The following is a 21,943-nucleotide window of genomic DNA, read 5'->3' as shown; positions in this document are numbered from 1 at the left end:
GACCATACTGTGTTATTCTAAGTCTGTGTCACAAGCAGAAAATCTTTATGCTGTCCTTTATTAATAAAAAAGACACATCTGACTACCATAGCACTGTACTAAAAATACGGAGATTTTAGCACTGCTGAGGTCACTATTAAAATAATGTGATGAGGACAAAAAAATTTCATTAACTAGAGTAAAACCACATTCCAATGAGAATATCTTGGATAAAGCCTGCAAGACTTGGGACGCAGTAATTATTTTTTCTTCTTACTAGAATGCACCCAAAATCCACTGAAGTCAGCTAAAAACGTTAGTCAGCTTAATCATCAGATTCATATCAATTAATTGAAATATTTCAAGTAATATGTTTCAGTGAGTTTTTATTTGTACAGTATAGTACTGGTTCACAGACACCCTCATTTTTCCTTGTATGCATGCATATCTGAAGTTTGGCGTCTTCCCTGCCAGTGAAGGCACTGGAGAGCAGATATCCTGTCCAGCTTCAGAGTTCAGACATGCCAGGTCCATTGCTGGATCTCCCTTGCATGAGGCAGTTTCCATGGGGTACAGAATCAGTTTCCACACCTCTGTCCTCACAATCCTTATACACAAACGTTACGGATATCTGGGTGAGACCAAGGTCCTCCACAATTTCTAGCTACGATACGGTTCTCCCTGCAGACCACTGCCAGTATGTGCAAACAGCTATGAATGTTTTTAACTCATGTATAAGTAAGGTGTAAGAGTCTAAGCAGAGTGTTAGAGACGTATAAGTAAATCCTTTTTGCATTCAGAAGCAGCAGACAGCATTTGATTCTTTAATGCTGTCCTTCCAGATACCAGTTAGTATCTGAAAGTTCATGTAGCTCAATAGATGACAAGACCAAGAAACACTAAAGCTATTCATGCAATATAAAGTCATGGTTCCAAACTACAGATGTGAAACTCCAGTCACAAAGTAGCCATAGCTGCATCTCATCAGGATTTAGGGGTCTGATCCAAATCCTGATGTTAGGCTGTCACTGGTTCAGACTTACCAACATCTGTAGTCACCTGCATATTAGTAATATATATGAAGCATTTACACTTCTCTGAATATTCTAATAAAAGATGTCTCCTGCCAAAGGATCTCCAAATTTGGGCTTAATGTTTAGGATATATACCAGTGAGTAGTTCTTCGTATCTTTTTCTTTTCCATTCTTTTCCGCATCCCTCAATGTTTCATCCTTTATGTACTTTGCTTTCACGGAACACTGGTTTTAATTTCTATCTTTTAATATTAAACCTTGTTTGAATACCTTTGCTTATATGTTAATATCTGTTACATGTGCTGCATTAAATTTATGTCATTTCTGAATTTTCAACAATAAAGATCGGCAAGCAAAAAAATTCCATAAAATTCCATGAAAAAGTATCTTCTACACAATAATTTTTTAAATTTTTATTACCGTGCACCTGAGTTTTTGTAGCAGACTGCCAGATGTATTTTGAGAAGTTTCCAGTTTCTTTTTTATCTTGCTGTTTTGGAGGCCTGTCTCTTCATTATTTCATGTCTTCATGTGTTTTTTATATAGATCTTCATTTAATCTTTTGCTCGATTTTTTATGTCTAGCTGCTCCACGACAAAGAATTGAGTTGACCTTTGATGAACCCTATTACATAGAACCCTCATTTGAATGTCGGTTTGATCATTTGGAGGTTCGAGATGGACCTTTTGGTTTCTCCCCTCTCATTAATCGTTACTGTGGTCTGAAAAGTCCTGCACTAATTAGATCAACGGGGAGATTTATGTGGATCAAGTTTACTTCTGATGAGGAGCTGGAAGGAAAGGGATTTCAAGCAAAGTACTCATTTATACCAGGTAAAGATGCCTAAAATTCTGAGTTAATGACCATCTGCTCCCATGGAACTCCGTGGATGTGTTTATGCTAGCAGTCTAGAGCTGTATTTCATCATAAGTTCTTATGAAGGCAGAGTGACAATGCGATAGTTACAGTCTCAGTCCTGCTAATCCTACAGCATACTTGACTAAAACCACTTTGGAAAATTGACTGAAGGAAATTACAGGTCTATAGTTTGCTAGTGAAGAAGTCAGTTGATCTTGTTCACGCTGAAGGCTTTAGCAACTTCCCTCTGTTACTCTAACTTGTACCAGTTTCACCAGTGGTAGTAATGGAAAGAGCATTTATGTAGACAAATAGCTGTCATTTTTAACAGCCTATCTTCTAGGAATATAAGACACTATAACAAAAACACCTGAAGCAAATCTACAATAGCACTTACAGCCAGATGCAAAACATTTTAAATCTCCATTCTGAAAAGCCAGAGGAAACATCTATACAGTCCAAGCATCAGCTCTCATCTCCCTCAAACCACAGGATCAGACAACAGAATTGTTCTTTGCTCAAAGTACTGTGTAGTTTACAGGGTATGAAGGAGAGGATAATGTGCTGACAGTGCCTTTAGACAAACAAAAAGTACATCTGCTCTGTGGGGCCACTTAAAACTGGCAGGGCATTCTTTTTACAAGAAAATTTGACCTGATGTCCTTGTGCAATGCTTGACTGCTGTAGTTCATAGATACTATACGTGTAGTTATCAGCATTTTATTGTCCTTTGGGACAAAAGACTATGTACAGATGTCAGCTCTACTACTACTATAAATCTGTACACAGGCATAACTTTTTAATGTCATCTTTACCCAACTGGTCTTTACCCCTAAAGCACATGAAAACACTATACATGATTATATATTACTGCTTATAGAACTGTATACCTTGCTAAGGATTTAGGCTTGGAAACTCTTCAGATTAACATGGTGACCACTCCACTGGGAATAACATGCTAAAATGTTTTCTTAGGGACAATACTTACGTATTTTGCTAAAACCATTTCCAAAGTAATTTCATTAACATCACTTTCAAAACTAACTTAGCCTAGTTCCAGGCTGGAACTTGAAATATACATTTAAACTGTATATTATTTTCACAATAGATTGTAGCAACTGAAGGATCAATACTCTCCTTTTCTTTCCTCTGCATTTACATGGAGTGTGGTAAAATATTTTGGGATCGTGAAAATGGAAGGGGACATGCACATACACCCCCACTTCATTAAGAAAAACCAGTTCACAAAGAAGGTAGAAAATCTCCCAGAATTTTGCATACATCGATCATAGATTTCACTACAGGTGACTAAAACAAAGGAGGGCAAAGAAGGCATTTTCTCAGCTGTACTGAGTCTTAAGCTCAGGACTGAGGCATTTTAGGGGAAGTGATAAACTCCCTGTACAGAAAAACATTCAAAAGATCACAGAAAGAGCCAAATTCTGCATCTTCATTTGGAAAAGAATTTTGTACAAAACAGGCATGCACTTTTGCATGAACTAGTGCTTTCTTTGCATAGACTAACATTTCACACACATACACACACTATGATTTGTGTGATTTCTGTGGTGATTCTCTGTGCCACAGCTGTGAATGGGTGCATCTTGCAAGTTTCTATGCTGATTTGTGAGGAAACACTAACCTGGATCACTGAAATGTAAGCCTTGGACATCCCAGCCCATTACAGACTCATTTTTAGCCAAGTCCTAGTCCCAGTTAAGTCAAGTACCATCAGTTAACCAGTATGAAAAAGTATATTCTTACTTCACTGGCAGTATGCGTACTGTATACTACTACAGTATATACTACAGATACATATACTACCTACACATCACATGTAGAAGAGAGGAGATAGAGGAGCAATCAAGGTGAAATTCTGCCTTCATAAATGATGTCTAGAACTGTGCTACCTGGCCTAAAAGGCAGGGGTACCCAAGGAAAAAGTGTCTTTAGTATTGAACAGTCCTTCTTTATATTCTTTAGTAATAGAAATTAGCAATTTCGAAGTGTTGGTATATTCTACTAAACTACTCCAGTTCAAATTTTTCAGAACTAGACAGACAGCAATCTGATAAAGATGATAGACACAGAAAGATCCCCTGTATTCTTGTGCAGCTCCAATGATTTCAGTGAAAACTGGCATAGTTAAATTCAGAATGTAATGTAGGAATAAAATACCTAATAGTAATTTTTGGTGTTATGCTGGAAATCTGAGCTTACTCTATACAGACAAGGTCGATCTTTGTGGAATAATGCTATAATCTAAAAAAAAAAAAAAATATTGTCTCTGTACCATCTAATTGATTAGTAAACTTTCTGGCAATTTGTATTGTGACATAATAAAAAATGGACAGATTATACTAAACACTGAAGTGATTCTCAAGCACTGATAGCCCCTGTAATTCATGACTTCTTTCTATTACAGATCCTGACTTCACTTACCTAGGAGGTATTTTAAATCCCATACCAGGTCTAGTATTACAGTAACAATTTCTTTATACATGAAATTTTAAATTAATATCATATTGCATTTGACACCAAGGCATATCTTCTCCCTAGACTGCCAATTTGAGCTCTCTGGAGCTGATGGAATAGTACGTTCCAGTCAAGTAGAACAAGAAGGAAAAACAAAACCGGGACAAGCAGTTGACTGCATATGGACAATTAAAGCTACTCCAAATGCTAAGGTGGGTTTCACTCATATCATTCAGTATGTAATGGGTTTCCCAAGTTATTAGTAACAGGTAATAGTCACTAGCTGTGTTTTGCATAATGTTTCACTTTCACTGAAATGAATCATGTATCAGTGACTTAGGAAATCCATACAGAGGACTGTGTCTGAAATTAAACTTATACAGCAAGTCTATAGTGTTGTCTTCCTATTATTTGAAACTTAAAATAGAAAATAACTGTAAAAACTGCTTAAGCAACAATTTTCAAGGGCATTTGACTTGGACTCTGGTTTTATTGGGAGACCGTAGGCAAAATGCTGGCTAACAGCTTTGATAAATTCCAGTAAATTTTGCTGCATGGTTTAAAATTTTGCCTGTAGTGGTTCTATTGGAGAATTTGGTTCTGTTCAAAGTCAACAGAACATTTACCTGCTCCTTCCCAGTCTAATTCACAATCCAGCACCTTAAAACCCACTTTCATCAGCAGTCTGAGCTAAAATGAAAGGCTTTACCTGGAAACAGCTGAGGAATTATCACTCTTTCTCTTCTGACTTAGCTGTAGGATCACACCCTCTTAAAGTGCCACAATAAAATTTGCTAGAGCTTTTCTGCCCAAGCCCTAAAGGGGCATATTAGCTGCTTGAGCCAAAAATCAGCATTAGTTACCTAGGTACCTGGTATTTTTGATTGTGTCTGCAGAACTAGAGACTGCTTACGAAAACATTACTATCTTGTGCTCGTTAAATACAACTTGAGCTTTATTGTTGGGCAAAGAGAAGGATAAAATCCTATTCCTAATTTCAAAATACAATAGCTATAGCCTGTTTAAAAAACCAAACAACAGGTATATGTTTCAGGATCATATGCTTGTTAATTACTTACGAGTTGCACTGAAGAATATATATTTTTCTCCATATAGCATACACGTCTAATTTTGTTTCTGTATATTAAAGCACATACCACTGCTTGCATGTACATAGAAATTAAGAAATATTTTTAAGCAGTAGCTGCCAAGATGACAAACCTACTCTATGCCTTCTTACACACTCCTAATAGTTAACTAACCAGCCCTATTCACCAATTTCCAAATTAGTTCTGAAACAGCAACCTAAAAGATGGTAATAAGAGGACAAGACAAGAAAGAAACTAAAACTCCATTAATATATTTAAGAGTTTGAGGAAGTGACTCAACTCCCAAGAGCCCTATACTAGTCTAAGTAATAGTAGCAGTTCTTCCAGAAACAATAATAAAACCATTTTCTCTCTACATTGCCACTTGAGTGCACCAGGTCTTATGCTTAAGTATTTTAACAAATTATTGAATGTTGCCAGAAGGCAGAGTTATAGTTGGGCCAGTCCTGAGATTAGATCATCATCCTAAATTACTGAATTAAAACATTACAGAAAAATAATTCTTAGTATTCTGACAGTGGTTTCTTAAGCTTAAATTCTGGCAGAATTACGATGATAAAATCCATTAGATCTGATATGGTGCAGTCTCTTGAGAAAAATAAGCAGAGATATTTTTAATTTCCTCAATTAGATTTTGTAATAAAAATAAATTTTTAAAACTGACACAACTGCAGCAACGAAAAGACTTTTAAAATATGCATAACAGATATTTAATACATTACCTCCAGATTTCAGAAAATTACTAGAATAATCAAAATAATCTAAGAGTGAGGACCTTTTATATTTACTTGCCTAACACACTAACCAGAAGGAGCTTTTGCAGAGCTGAGCTCTTCTAATGGAATTATTTCTTTTTTTTCATACACAGAATAGCTCTACTAAAAGTGTGCTAATTTATTTTTAGCTTCCATTGTAATTTTACAGCAGATATATAAGGTCAATTGGTAAATGAAAATACCATATTTCAGCCCAAATAGTAGCACTTACAGCTCACACCCATGTTTGTGAGATAAGACATCAGTGGAAGACAGGTTCTTAATGTAGCTGAGAATTTCCAGCAGTAAATCTAACAAAGACAGCAGGAAAAAAAAAAAATACATATATATTTACTGAAAATCACAAAACAGTGAGATGAAGCCTGAGATAATATGGCACAGGCTGCACCTTTTCACAGAATGTGCAAGGAGAGACAGTCCTGGCAACCTGCCTCTGGAAAACACTGCAAGGGAAACGCCAGGGTGTGCAAGTGTCACCTGTCTTTTCCTGTACTCTTTTACCATGTTTTCATTAGAGCCTGTTAAGTGCATATGGGGGGTATCTTCCCCTCCCACCCCCAAAGGTGGTTAGTTTTGTTTTAGTGAATTCTTCAAAATTCAGTTTTAAAAGGCTTTGGCACTAGCTGAGGTTAAAAGTGAGATATGCCAGAAGGGCAGAAAAACAGGTAACATAGCAGTAGTAAGCATGGGATTCATCTACCCTGTCTTCCCAGCTTCACAAACTAGAGTTTGAGATTCTTGTCATTAGGCAGATACATGAAAAACTACACTGTGCAAAAGGTCTTTAGCATCCCTAGTATCAGCCAGAGAGGTAATTGTAAACTGTACTCAAAATGCATACAATCTAGACCCAAGCTTGCCTGAGGAACGTACTGAAGACCTCATGGATATAGGAGGAGCACTTCTTCTCCCACAGAACAGGAGACCTCAGCCTCCACATGGATAGATTTCTTCTCTGTCAAACTAATGGCTAGCTGAGGAATTTTTAAAGATGGACTTTGCAGTATGCTTAAGTGACTTACGTATCTCATCAACTTTCACTAGAATTTTGAGAATTCCAAAACAACCATTCAAGAGACTAAAAAGCCCTGTGATCTTTTCATGTAATTCTAACTGAGTTACAATCTTGGACAAGTTTCCTGCTCCAGCAAAATAAATTATTTGCTTCCTCTTCAAGTGCCATCTTCGTCTTCTAATTTCCTTGCTGCATATGTTCTAACACATACGCTGCCTTCTCTTGGATTAGATTTCTGCTTTTGGAGGAATTAAGACTGGCTTAAATTTATTAACTCTTCCTAGATAGCTAGCTTACTTTTCTCTTGCTTCCATTTTTATTCAAATTACTCCTGACATCATGGTTTGTCTTCCTTAAAACTGCTATGGTTCAGTAATTAGCTTTCATTCTGAAGCAACAAATTTTAATTTCCTTATTTTACTTCAGCTTTTCTGACTAGACTCCTTCCCTTATATTTTAACATTGTTTTTATGAATTAAAAAGAAAGAAAAGAGAATAGTCAAAATACCATTAAAATTCTTTCAGCACATTTATGCGTTTCTTGTATCTCTTCTAGAGTAATAGACTGCACATTTAGCAGAGCTGCTTAGGGCTTTCTTCAGCAAGCTTTTTACTTTTTTTTTCAAGGGGAGCAGAAATACATCAGAGTAAATTATTAAGTAAAGATTGTTTTGGGGAGGGGGAGAAGTGAAACAGATACTTAAGACAAATTTCAAGTAATACTGCACATTGACATTTAATGAAAAAATGTAAGTTTTAAGTGTTGTGAATTGGGAGTTACACATATGTGTAAGGGGACAAAACATCCTATTTGAGATTTGCTAAGAAAGAAAACTGTCTTCTCTGTATTACTTTTCCTAGAGACACTAATTTCTCTTTTCTAACAGATTTATTTGCGATTTCTGGACTATCAAATGGAGCATTCAAATGAATGCAAAAGAAACTTTGTTGCTGTATACGATGGAAGTAGTTCTATTGAAAACCTGAAGGCAAAGTTTTGCAGCACTGTAGCAAACGATGTCATGCTGCAGACTGGGACAGGTGTGGTACGAATGTGGGCAGATGAAGGCAGTAGACTAAGCAGATTCAGAATGCTGTTCACTTCATTTGTGGATCGTAAGTAGATTTTAAAGTGCCTATTCTCCTGGTATCAGGGTACTTCAGGTATTTTAGGAAAAGCATCAGCTATATATTATGCAGCAGGAACACACGGAAAAGGTTTTTTCTGTTTCACATACTAGCAGATAAATTAAATACTTGCTTTATTACAGTTACAAGCATGGTTCCTGAAGAAAGACTTTCCTCTGTTCTTACAAGGTTTATTTTTCATTTGAATTCAGTAATAATACAGCCCTAGGCTATGTCCTTCTCACAAAGAGTTCTACAAATGAGCACAGACTTACTTAAAAAAGACAGCAATGGGACTGATGTGTGCTCTCCCACTAGCCCCCATCTTCCAGTTCCCTGCCAGACACCGCAACAGGCTCTTCTCAAGCCCACACTGGATGTTCAGAAGGCTAGAAAACACATGTGACCCTGCAGAGTCTGGATCTTCTTCCTATCCACAGCTCTACCTTCAATTTCAGATCTGGAAATACACCCACTCCAGCTAGACGTAAGCTGCTACCTCCTTCTCAGCTGCATGTGGCTCTAGACGATCCCACACATGCTCCCTTAGCAAAGCCCAGTTGTGTCACACAACCATGGATAAGCAGTTAAATTCAAATTTATTTAAGAAGGCTATATTAAAAGCAGAGCCGTAAATGCAATCTGGATTTCTGTTTGGATTCCATAGCCTGGGTTAAAGATAGTCTTTATTCTCATTGTAAATTAAGATGTTTCTTGAAAGCATGCTTTTTGTGATATTTTCTTGTAAGTTCTTTCTCTCTGAACTTAATGGAATTTTGTTGCCTCACATATTTACAAAGGATGACGTTGTCCACATTGCAGAAGCTGAAAATAAGTGGCATCTTCAGCGCTAAAGTAGACTAAGTTATAGAACTGCAGAGCAGATCTGAGATACATGGGGAGAGCTGAATAAAACATGTCTACCACTTCAGGAAATCAGACCTATGCTTGGGCTAAAGGTTTTTAAAAAGTTCTCCTTGAAGAATAAGTAGTACAGACTTCCTGTCAAAGAACTTTTTCGACAGAACTAACATGTCTGTAGCCAGTCCTGAAAGGGATCCTGGTCACCACCTTGCAAAAAAGTTCAGGTTACAGTTAACAAGTAGATTTTATTTTCTGTTCCATAGAGCAGTAAAGTTTAACACAGGAGAAAAGATGCTTTTTGTAAAACAATCTTTCTAAAGTAACAGAGACTTGTAAGAGAAATAGCTTATTGCTTACTTTGCGTACATGGTAGTAATAAACAATTGCATGTTTCAAACTAGTCTATTGTTTAACCTACAATAGGCATTTAATAAGCTTTAGATACTGTGAATTTCAGTAAGTATGAGTTTTAAGCACAACTTGCAAAATGGATGACTGCTTTTCCAGTAGCTTTTATTTCAATACAATTATTAATATTAGTGATAGTGCAAGTTATTCCAGCTTTCAATCTAGAAAATGCTATGAACTTTGCCAGGGAAATTATCTATTTTGTAATATAAATATTGGAGTAGGTTTTGCTTTTTTCTCTTTCTGTTGAGTTTGGGTTTTTCAACGGTTTTTATGGGGTTTTTTTGAGTGCAAGAGGTTAAAACAGTAACTAGTCCTAAAGCTAGGTAACTTTCCAAACTTATGATTTTAAAGCAACTCAAAAGTCATTGGCAGAAGAAAATCTGCAAAGGTACGTGCTTATTCTTATTTATCTTCTAACTTGAGATACTGTCTTTCTTGGATAGGGTAATTGAAAACTATGTATCTGAAAAATGTTTCATGTATTTTTAAATAATCTAGTGATAAGCAATTTTTCTAACTGAAAAAAGTGAATCTGCGCTTATCTTATTTTCAGATCATTAAGCTATCTTTCTCTTCTGCCTTACTAATGATTTGTAATTGTATGAAGCCAACCATGAAAACAATCAATATTTCTGAAAAGATTTACATAAATGCACTAATTGTGCATGACAGTCACCTAACACACCTAGTGCTGCTTGCAGATTTGACTAATTCAGCTAACAGCAATGTTAAAAATCAATGTATTTAATTTCTGGCTTGATTCAATACATGAATAATGCTAGATACAAAGAACACTGTGAACATTGCACCAGTCTTAGGCAGCTGTTATGAGAAGAGTCCAGCTATGTCCTTGAAGTCCTGGACTGGAACTGATCAGTCATTGTGGCTTTTAGACTTAGTACTCCCCAAATAACAAACAAAAGGAAAATGAAGTCCGTTTGTCCCATCTTTCTGAACTTGTGAACAAAAGCCATCCCCCAAAAATATTAAAGAGACTACACAGGAATGTAAAATAGAGACTGTGCTGGCGGATGGAGAAGCAACAGCAGAATACATCATCCAAAAATACAGAAACATGAAAAAATTCCCCTGTTCAGGGAAATAAGAAAGGGAATGTGTCTTACATCTTCCTCTGTGCCTCCAGAAGAACTACAACACCACACAGATCCATATGGAAACACCAGCAGATACACATGGATCTATGACAACCACTCTGGACACGAATTTCGTAGATCCTCCATTATCTCACAGTCAGAAATATTTTAGTAGATATTGCAGCCTGTTACATACATAGCCTTTTTAAGCTATTATCTTTAAATGATGCTTGCACAATCTTTCTTTCCAAATTCGGAAGGAAAAACTACCTAAGTCTTATCTCCCCATGTGTGCTAATAAGGCCAAGAGCCTTTTATTTTGTAGTCTGCATCATGAACATTTCTGAGGTTTCTGTCAACCCATTTCTCCAGTCTTCTCAAATGGCAGCACAACTGTCTGGTCTGTCAGCCACTCCTCCCAGTTTTGTATCATCTACAAATTTGGTGAGGGTGCAGTCTCTCCAAAGATCCAGGTCATTAATGAAGAGGTTAAACAGTGTTGGCCTCACTATTGACCCCTGGGATACACCACTAGTGACAGCCTCCAGCTGGACTTTGTGCCTCTGATCACAACCCTTTAAGCCTGGCAGTTCAGTCAGTTTTCAGTCCACTTCACTGTCCTCCTATGTAGTCTGTACTTCATCAGTTTCGCTACAAGGATATTACGGGATACAGTTTTGGAAGCCTTGCTAAAGTCAGGATATAAAACATCCACCACTCTCTCGTCATCGAAGCTAGTAATTTCATCACAGAAGGCCATCAGGTTGGTCAAGCATGATTTCCTCTTCATAAATCCATGCTGACTACTCCCAGTACTTATCCCTAATACGTTTGGAAATGGCTTCCAGGATCATTTGTTCTGTCACCTTCCTAGGCATCGAGGGAAGCTCCACTCTGTCCCATTCAGTAGTAGGCCCATATTTTCCTTGGCCTTCCTTTTGTTGCTGATGCACTTGAAGAAGCCCTTCTTGTTGCCTTTCATGTCCCTCACCATATTCAACTCCAGGTAGGCTTTGGTTTTCTCAGCCTCATCCCTGCACACTCACTGTGTCTCTGTTCCTCCCAGGGCACCTGACCCTGCTTGCGTCTAACATGACATCTCATTCATAACTGATATAATGATCTATATCTTCCTAAGCATTGATCATATTTTAAAGCAGTGTTCTTCAGACTAATCAACTTTCCAAACAATTAAATTCTCAACTCAGTTGAGCGAGGAAGATACATATGATAGCTACCATGACATTGTTAAACACTGAAATTACATAGATAAACTCTTCCAAAATACACTCTAAATATATTCTGTATTATGTTAAAGTACTACAGCACTTGTGCTACAGCTAAAGCACAAGCTTCCTGTATGGAACTTCTTGCCAGGTTGCCAGGGGTTAAGCAATAACAGGAAGAAAATACAAAAGCTTAAAACCAAGAAGCATAGGTTACCAAAATTCAGTGGAGTAAGAAATGGGAAGAAAATGCATATTAGATTTAGGGAATGCAAATTCAGAATTAAAGGTTTGAACTTTCTTTTCTCTTAGGTGTAACTCTTTGTCACTGAGACTCTGAAGCCTAACAGAAGGAATAAGCGAGAAACACGCTGTATTCAGGACTAGTCACCCTCCTCTGCTGTACCCTTTGGGTTTCGCATTATGTTTCAGAGAATCCAGACTGCTCAAGAATAAATTCTTTCTATGAAACCAAGTAGTAGAATGTCTATCACACATCTTTGCTGTTTAATATGTAACTGACTCCACTAATAATAGACATTTCTATCATAAAAATACCACATTACTGAGACAGAGAAAGGGAAAAATCAATTTCTTGACCAGTGCCCTGAATTCATAAAGAATTCCCTATGTATATTATACACCATCCTGAAAAGAATTATTACCATTTTTTTTAATATATATTTCTAATGTCAAGGAGCTATAACAAACATTCATGGAAACATAAAATCTTTAGGTCTACTTTCTAGTTAACTTATTTTTTCAAATTTCTAACTATATATAGACAGATAGATAAAAAGCTAAACTACTCTCTCAATCCCTGCATTAGCTCTAATAGAAGGATCTAAGAGCTTTGATTCACAAGCAGGAATGACTTGGATGCCTCCAGTTACTGAAATCTCTTGCAATTACTGAAGCAGTCCTCCACAAGCTGAAATCAGATTTGCCTTAAGATATTAATGGGCCCTAAAATGCACATGTTCAGGAACTGCTTCACAATATCTACATAGCAGATGCACAGCAGACTGAATAAATATGTAATTGATGATGAGCATGCGATTTTTAAGTATTAAGTTTTTAAAGGCAAGTATTAAAGCCTTCTTCCATTATCTGTGTTGGGTGACTGTCTCTATCTGCTACCCACTCTGAGCAGTAATTTTTTTTTGTAGCATTGATAATAGACCTGAAAGCAACCACATGCATAGAGAGTAAAACATCCGATAATTAGTGATGTGCAAGAAAAGTGATTGCATTTAAAACACAGATAAAGAATGAGTATGCATGTTAAAAAAATAACAGGAATTTACTAGTTTTATTGCAATGCATCAATTACTGAAAAATTCCTAATGTTTTCTTTCTCTTCTCTCCTGCAGCTCCCTGCTCAGGCAACACTTACTTCTGCCATAGCAACATGTGCATCAATAATTCTTTAGTCTGCAATGGCATTCAAAACTGTGCATACCCTTGGGATGAAAATCACTGCAGAGGTGAATATGGTGCAAAGTATAGCCTTTATGAACTAGGCTGGTCAGTTTGCCTTTCAAGAAAGGCATGAAATGTCTTTTTCCTGGAAATATGCTGAAGACAGCTATTTACTAATCTCAGGAAGCTGTTCCAAATTTTTTATTTAAACTCAGGAGACATGTAAGCATCCTGAATATTGACCTTACTGCTTTATGATTAAATTTCTTCCCCTTCAGCATATATTCTCTATTTTAAAAGGATGTCAGCTTAAGAGGAAATAGAATTCAATATTTGCAAGGTTGCATCCTGTCCATTTCTAAACTTTAAATGAAGCAAGGATCACAGGGACAGGTAATACCTTTTAGAGAAAAAATACAGAGTTGGAAAAAGACAGACAAGCCTTCAGGCACAAAAAGCTTTTCTCAGCGCTGAAATAGAAATAACAATCTTCAAAAACAAATACAATTTTAAAACATTTGCTTTAAGTTGTTAATCACAGATTATCTCGGGGTAAATGCAACTGCTGCATATGGTATGAGAAGGGGTGGGAGGAAGGGGGAATTGTTGGGAAGCAAGAAGTTGTCGCTTACAGAAAATAGACACATGTAAATCACTGCTTCTAGAACATGGGGCAGGGCAGTATTGTTTAAACCATCACAACTACAGTAAAGACTTGTTTCAATATCAGGTTTTGTAGGAAAAATTCTCATTACTTGAGGAAATTGTTATTCTGCTAAAGCACAAATATATTCACCTGTACTTCAACAATAACTGAATTTTCAGAGTTGGAACAAAACCAGTTTAAGGTCAACAATTTTTCTTGCTAAAAGAAAATAATAAAACAACAAGCTTGTGCTTGGGTTTTTTTTTGACAAATAGAATGGCATAAATAGGTCTGAACACAAAACTCCAGAAAGATTTAAACATGTACTCCATTTGAAAGAGAAACTGACCCTGCAGGAAGGGTCAAAACCTTCTCTACAGAAAATCTTGAAATAAAATGGCTTTTCAACACACAAATCCTGCTTAAATGTCTAGTAAATATTAAATAAATATTAAAAAAAACTACTTTGAAATTGCATTTTGGGCAAACAAAAAACTTCACACCACTAATAAATACTCCAGTGCAAGGTATGTTACGGAAGCTTTTCAGTTAACAAAATTGATCCATAACTCCCAAGTTTCCAGTGTAAAACTAAGCTTCCTCTAAACAATCCTTAGCTTTGATAATATTCAATGTTCCCTCTTAAGTGCACTTTCTAGATCTCTTTCCCATCTTTACCAACTGCTTTCTAGAATCTTGCCTAGAATCCACACTTCACTCACGTACTGCAGTATTTAAAAAATTAATTCCATGAAAACTGTATCACAATGTGAGGAAAGTGTCTTTCCCAATATTTGTAAATTCCTGTATCTGGTGCTGAATAACTTACCATGTTTTATGTTGAATACTAAATTCTGCTGTAATACTTGCACAGCAGATAATTAAGAGACAGCTGAAGACTGGATCCATATTGCCAGCTAAGGTAGACTGAAGGGAGACTGATGCAACCCAATGAGCAATATCTAGCATTAAAAAGAAAGCTCCTCACAATTGTGCTCAATTCCTGCAGACAGCCAGAGTTCTTATTTAGTCCATATCGATAGCTACCTAAATCTGAGCATATTGACCTGTCTTTTGCCTAAGCCCAGTGACACAAAAACTGATAGAAAAGTCAGTTGTGTGCAATTTCTTTTAAGAGACTGGAGAAGACATCACCTTTTGCATGACAACTTTTTGATTAGAATATCTTCCAAGAATTAAGAAACCTAGATGCAGATGAGAGAACTGCCATAGCACTGAAATTCATACCTCCCATGAAGTATGGTAACACTAAGATCCAAGCTAGGCAGGGCAAGGGGAGATATCCTTCTTCACATTAAAGGTGTAAATATAACTCAGAGTAAACAGTCTAAGCTCTGAAGTAGAACTGTATTTCAGACATAAGTTCTTATCAGCCAATTCCTTAGGAGTCTCTGTTTAGTACATGGATTGTTTCAAATAGCATATGATGGTATATAACCCTCTCCATGCAGAGTGTGTGGAGTACTTAGGTGCATAACACACATCCAGATGGCAGGAGCCAGATATCTGAAAATAATACGCAGCATTTAGGCTACCACATTTTATTCCACGTAGTCTTGAAGTGCTTTTCTCCCCCATTAGCAAATGTTGCAGAGTCTCAGTGTAGAATTCTTTTAGTCCCCTAGGACAAGAACATTTACAGAACAGAAATCCAACTGGAAAATTTTAATCTTCAAGTAAGAATTTTAAGTATGGAAAACAATTTTGTTCTGATGCTGCCATCTTGTGTGTTTTCATATGAAGTATTAGCCAAAAGTGTCATATGATTTGGGTTGGTTGGTTCCCCCCTGCCCCCCCCCCCTTTTTTTTTCAACTGACTTGATAACTGGACTGTTAAAAGTGGAATATATCTATGCTAAAGCTCCTTGTGTTGAAACAGGTATAACAGACTTACACAATAGATGCAGTCATTAAATTTCCAAGTGATGTGAAAACAAATAGTACAGTCACTCTTGTATCATAACTATGATAATACTTCACTTATAAAGAAGAACTAGATAATTTTAAATCTAGGTTTCCTTCTACTGACATCAATGGGAATGTTACCAGCAGGAGCAAACTATGGTAAGAGAAGCATCATCTGTAGCTGTATTTCATCTATTTAATTTAAGCCTATTTAACTCGTGGATTTTGGAATAAGAACTGATCAGTATAGGTTCAGAATTGAAGCCACATCCCAGCTGAGTCAGCATGCACTGGCCACAGAGTTCCACCTGCCACTGAATTATCATATGGTAGCCACTAATGCAGACAGGGAATTAGACTTGCTGAACAAATGCACAGATGCAGTATGATAAATCCCATTGACATACAGGTCTAGTCTTCAGTGCCATTAAGTCATTTCATTAACATGGCACTTATACGGCAATCACAATACAGCTTGCTTTGTTTTAATACATGATCAAAAGTGTGGAAAATAATAAAAGCCTTATCATAGTCCTCATTTTTTCTTTGCAGAAAAGAAAAAAACTGGATTGTTCGAACAAATCACCAAAACTCATGGAACAATCATTGGCATCACGTCAGGGATAGTTTTAGTTCTTCTCATCATTTCAATTCTAGTACAAGTAAAGCAACCTCGCAAAAAGGTTATGGCTTGCAAGACTGCCTTCAATAAAACTGGTTTCCAAGAAGTATTTGATCCTCCACATTATGAACTATTTTCACTAAGGGACAAAGAAATTTCTGCGGATTTGGCGGATTTATCAGAAGAACTTGAAAACTATCAGAAAATGAGACGCCCTTCAACAGCTTCCAGATGCATTCATGACCACCACTGTGGCTCCCAGGCCTCTAATATAAAACAAAGCAGGACAAACCTCAGCTCCATGGAACTTCCCTTTCGCAATGATTTTGCGCAGCCTCAGCCAATGAAAACATTTAATAGCACATTCAAGAAAAGTAGTTACACTTTCAAACAAGCGCACGACTGCCCTGAGCAAGTCATAGAAGACAGAGTGATGGAGGAGATTCCGTGTGAAATCTATGTTAGGGGAAGAGAAGATACAGCACAAGGTTCATTATCTATTGACTTCTAATTTCCTAGCGAAGGTGGTATCAGTGTATATACAAGATGCTTGCGTACAATGACAGTGTATATATTAAAAGTGTACTATATGCTGCGTGTGAGATGCACACACTTTTAGCTTATTATACTTCATTTAGAAAGTCTTCATAACTAATTCTTGCTGAAGAATGGTGGATTTCCTCCCATCTTCCCAAGCTACCTATCTAGTGGAGGAGTCAGACAAAGACTTTGCATGGAAATTATAAGTTAAGGATATTGGAAGAAAAAACCAACTACTACTAATCATTGAACACTGAAAACAATGACTACTATTCTCTTCCTCATATCATTTTCTCTTCTTTAGACGTCTGCTTTTCAAGACAATTTTAATACCTCAGTTACATAAATAAAAGTAGTTAAGTGCACCATGTGTATGTCAACATAGGTGTCTTATTGTATTTGTCAAATTGAAAGTAGAGTTAGTGTTAAGTGCCAGTTAAGACTCAAGAATTATGTTACAGCCATCTGTTTCATCTTGCCTACCATTTATATTGCCTTTAATTATCAGTTCCTCACTCTATGCTTTATGAGAAATAAGTGAAGAGGATTACTGCCTTTTAAAAATATTGAGTTATTTTAATTTTAGTACATTTGGAAATATGTAATCTTTGCAGCTTTTGGTTAAAACACAAGTAAGTACTCATGTTATTCTAGTAGCAGACTCTTACAACAGTTTTCTTTCAAGAAGGTTTAGGATTTTAAAATATTCTGACGTATATTATAGATCCATATGGCTCACTGATTTCACAGCTCTGTAGTTAGAAAACAATTTTGTTCCTGTGTTTTCCAAGTATTTACATAAATAGACTGTACTGTACATTTGTCTCTTAAAATAGCCTTTTACTCCTTATTGCAGCCAGTCTTCCCTACTGAAATCAGTGATGATACTTTTAGCTCATGTCCTTGCCTGAAGAGAACTGCTCAGAGGTCTGTGTGATTACCAGGTATATGAGGATACTGGAAACAAAAAGAAATCACAAAGCAACTCTTATTAACCCTTATGACACCCTTCTTGTGCCCCTTGTTTCCACTTGCAAAATTGCACATTTCATACCTTTTTTAATGGTGGTTTGGACCTAATTTTAAAATTTTTACAATATAAAAAAAATTTTTAAAATATAATAATTCTCATTGTGGTTTTTAAACTTTTTATATAGTTTGATACTGTACAGACTGTTTATTAAATCAAAATCTAGCACCTGTACAGCAGGCTTGTTTCAGTGTCACTGTTAGCAGCTCTGAATATCATGCAGTGGCTGCTGCATACATCGTAATTTGCCAAGAATACTTAATACGACTTCCACATTAGCCTACATTTTATTCCCTGGTTTGTTTCGTTTTATTCTGGTATTTTGTTTACAGGAAACCTTTCACTAAAGGTGACGTACCAGCTTGCCCTGAGCATACCCTTTATTTACAAATGTATGTAAAACCATAGTGCTTGTTGTGCTGACTGTAGTGAAAAAAAAAAAAAATACGCCCCTAGCAACTGAAAAATCTTTTCTTTAAAATAAAAGATGAACAATAGCTGTAATCATAGATTTTCATTAGAATGACAAATTCTTTTACAAATGCTTAGAATGTAAGAAGTTTGCTGGGGGGGGGTGTGGGAATTGTGTATCTTTAACACTTCCCACCTTCAAAATTAATCCTGTCTGATTTCTAGAAAGAACTTAATCAGAAGCTCATAGATCAGACCCCTAAGGCTGTATCCTGGTGTCAGTTTTTGTGCTGCTCCCAGAATATATTTCAACTCAAAAGAATGAAAATGGGCATTATTTTTAGATGCACTTCATGTAGAAGATAAGTGTTAAAAAAATCTAGTTAATTTTTACTTGAAAATTTTTGAATATTTAATTAAAACATTTCTTGACAGATTTCATTTACTTCTCATTGATTTCAGTAATAAATATCTCACCATGACCTATGTGATACAGAATGTTATTTGTGACAGTCTGTTAGCTTCAGATTCTTTCAACAAGTCATACATAGTTTTGCACTGGTCATTTTTATCCATATAACTTGTAAGTGCTAGGTTTGCATGATTAAATTTTCTTTTTAAGATATGTTTGTCCATGTGATAAAAATAATGTGATCCCTATTCTTTCCTAAGTTATGTTGTCTTTGAACAGTAAACCTGTAATAATAAAACAAATAGCAAGCCTGCAAAGCCCAAGTCTGTGGAAAAAAGGTCAAAAGCTCTACTGAAGAAGTTCCCAAATGGGCTGTATAATATTTCAGTTGCTGTTGTAACTTTCTGATTACATGGTCAGAACACAGCTGCTTTTTGGCCAGAGCATACAGATGAGCTCCCATAACCAGTCACGTCTTCTGTGCGTAACTTTTTCCCAATTTCCCTGAGCCCAGGTCTGCAAGCTTCACTTTCCCCCCTTCCTTGCTGTCTAATCTGTTTTTTTGTCTTTAGGATAAATAAAGACAAGATACTCCTGCCTAGTTAACACCTGCTCCCAATTCCCAATACCTGTTCCCAATGCCCAGTACAGAGCAAAAACTCTCCTGGAGGGAGCTTTTCATTATTTCCGTAATAGCAGACCCAACCCGTACTGTGGCAATAGCTGTACACTTGAACAGATCTGCAAGAGAAACCCAAAGCAATAATGATTTCTATAAGCTTCTGTAAGTAGTAAGGGCAGGAAAATGAAATATCAGTGTGTGTTTTATTAGAAGCAAGGTGACATTAACATTGAACCTAAAAATCTGAAAGGAAAACTTGTGCATGGTGTGTTTAAAAAATAACGTCTATAAATCTCATTGTAATGCTGGGTTCAGTTACTTAGCTGTACTTTAAGAAATGAGTGGTAACTATTAGAGCCATAATTCCACTTCCAGTATAATCAAATTCCCTCCATTACAAAGAAAAACTAACCGAGTGGACTGCTAGGTATCACTCAGCGTGCAGAAAGCTGACATTTTCAGCAGAAGAATCTAGTATTGGTTTTGCAGTCTCAATCCAGTTGGAGCTGATGTTGTGGTCTTTAAACTTTTCTTTGGCATTATCAAAAAACATCACCTTTCATATTCTTGCAATATCTAAGTACTGTTAGCCTGTTTCCATGTCTCCATCTTAAATCCATATATTTCTAGGAGCATCCTGATTTTGCACTTAATTGTACCCATACCTCTGATAACCTCTGTTAACACTGAATGCTCATAAGCAAAGATATGTTCCGTAGACACACATTGACCAGGAAAAGACCAAGAGCATTAACTGCTTTTTGGTATTTAATAATTCATTTTTGCCTTTTATCATAGTAGCTTAGACATCAAACTATCTAACATGAAGAAGGATTTGTTGTAGATAAAAGTTGTAGACATAAACCTACAGGCCAACACAAAAATAAAAGTGACTGAGAACCATGATTCTTGAGTTCTGCATTTACCAATATGATGACAGTGGTATAGGAAACAGACTTAACGCTGTTGCTGACTGAAATGTTTCAGCGATCACAGAAATACTAATTTGTACTTAAAATGCATGAGATTCTCTTGTCTGCTATAGACAAGATGACCTCATAGTGCATGCAGATTATAATGGCATATTATAAGAATTACTGTCTATTTTTACTAAACCAATACAAAGAAAGGTTACAAAAAGAGCTGTCATTGACTTACAGGAAAAGTTGCTTGTCATGTGAAAACTTCACAGAACTTAAGGCATTAAAATACACTTTGTTTTGTTTTTTACTTGGTACAGAGAATTCTGTGCATTAGCAGCAGATCTGCTAAATGTGGAAAAAAAGACTTGCCTTATTTTCAAATCAATTTAGTTCTTAATATCAATGATCATAACAACATTTAAGTTTCCAAACTATTTGAGTATAATCCTTTATCTAAAAAGCTACCAATAGCAAAAGTAATAAAAAAAGATCTTAACACCTATACCTGAGAAGCCAAGAGTAAATTAGTGCTTGAAATGGAACAACTTAATTCATATGGATATACTGAAACATAGCTACAGTTTGATCCTCTTGTATGGTCAGTCTCTATGTATGTGTTCACAGTAAAACTCAGTCAAATCTATTTACTTTAACATGTCCTTATTTCAAAATCGATGTATGAGCCCTATGATTGCTCAGGTCTGTAGACTGTTTACCAAAACAAGATTCCTAATCTATGTCAGCCTAAAAGATAAGCTGATTTTATATTCTTTGAGATCACACTATTACAACTGAATATTAATTATAATGGGAAAAAGAATTTTAAAATAAAAAACTTTTGAGTTGATTCATGCTTTGAAAATGAGTATTTATAGCACCTATCTCAATCTAACAACATTAAAGCTACTATCTTTAAGACTTCTGTTCCTGTGGTTTCCAATAACCATCTCTGTTATAATGTAACTCCCCCCATAAATACAAAAATAAATCACATGTCAATATGCTCTAATATGTGGTTCTGTGTCACCATGGAACTGCAAGTTTATTTTCACATTCAGATTCCTTTGCTACACTCCATTTTACAGAATCAGCTTAACAAAAATCTGTTTTCCATCTGTTTCATAGATCAACACCAACAGCAGTCATTTGTGACTTGTCAGCTTGTTCCCTTTCATCTAGCTATTGAAGATAATCTGCCATATACCAGATAAAACAGCTTAGTTTTTATAAGTCTGTTCTTACAGAGCGAGGTTCAGGGAGAAACAAAGTAAAGACTTGATGTCTTTGTATGTCTTTCCATTACCATCACAAAATTTATGGTAATAGCTTTTATACTGGAGAAACCCATAAAAAATTTATGTCAAATTCTGTTCAAGAAGAAGTAAAGTATTATAATAAACCAAATAATAGGTACCTAAGA

At 36.1% G+C, this 21,943-nt stretch overlaps 1 protein-coding gene across 2 annotated transcripts in view; it reads left to right on the top strand.

Annotated features, from left to right (window-relative positions):
- The window catches only part of NETO2 (neuropilin and tolloid like 2), a 36,036-nt gene extending 14,666 nt beyond the window's left edge, over positions 1-21,370 (top strand). For both annotated transcript variants that reach the window (XM_030026441.2, XM_030026442.1), the window contains 6 exons: positions 1,598-1,846; positions 4,297-4,341; positions 4,431-4,558; positions 8,134-8,362; positions 13,343-13,456; positions 16,516-21,370. In XM_030026441.2, the coding sequence (XP_029882301.1) occupies positions 1,598-1,846; positions 4,297-4,341; positions 4,431-4,558; positions 8,134-8,362; positions 13,343-13,456; positions 16,516-17,096 (1,346 nt within the window). In that variant the 3' untranslated portion in view covers positions 17,097-21,370. The remainder of the gene's footprint in view (positions 1-1,597; positions 1,847-4,296; positions 4,342-4,430; positions 4,559-8,133; positions 8,363-13,342; positions 13,457-16,515) is intronic.
- Positions 21,371-21,943: the final 573 nt, after the last annotated feature.

Source organism: Aquila chrysaetos, chromosome 9 (genome assembly GCF_900496995.4).
Source record: "Aquila chrysaetos chrysaetos chromosome 9, bAquChr1.4, whole genome shotgun sequence".
NCBI lineage: Eukaryota > Metazoa > Chordata > Aves > Accipitriformes > Accipitridae > Aquila > Aquila chrysaetos.
This window is presented reverse-complemented; position numbering and strand designations above follow the sequence as displayed.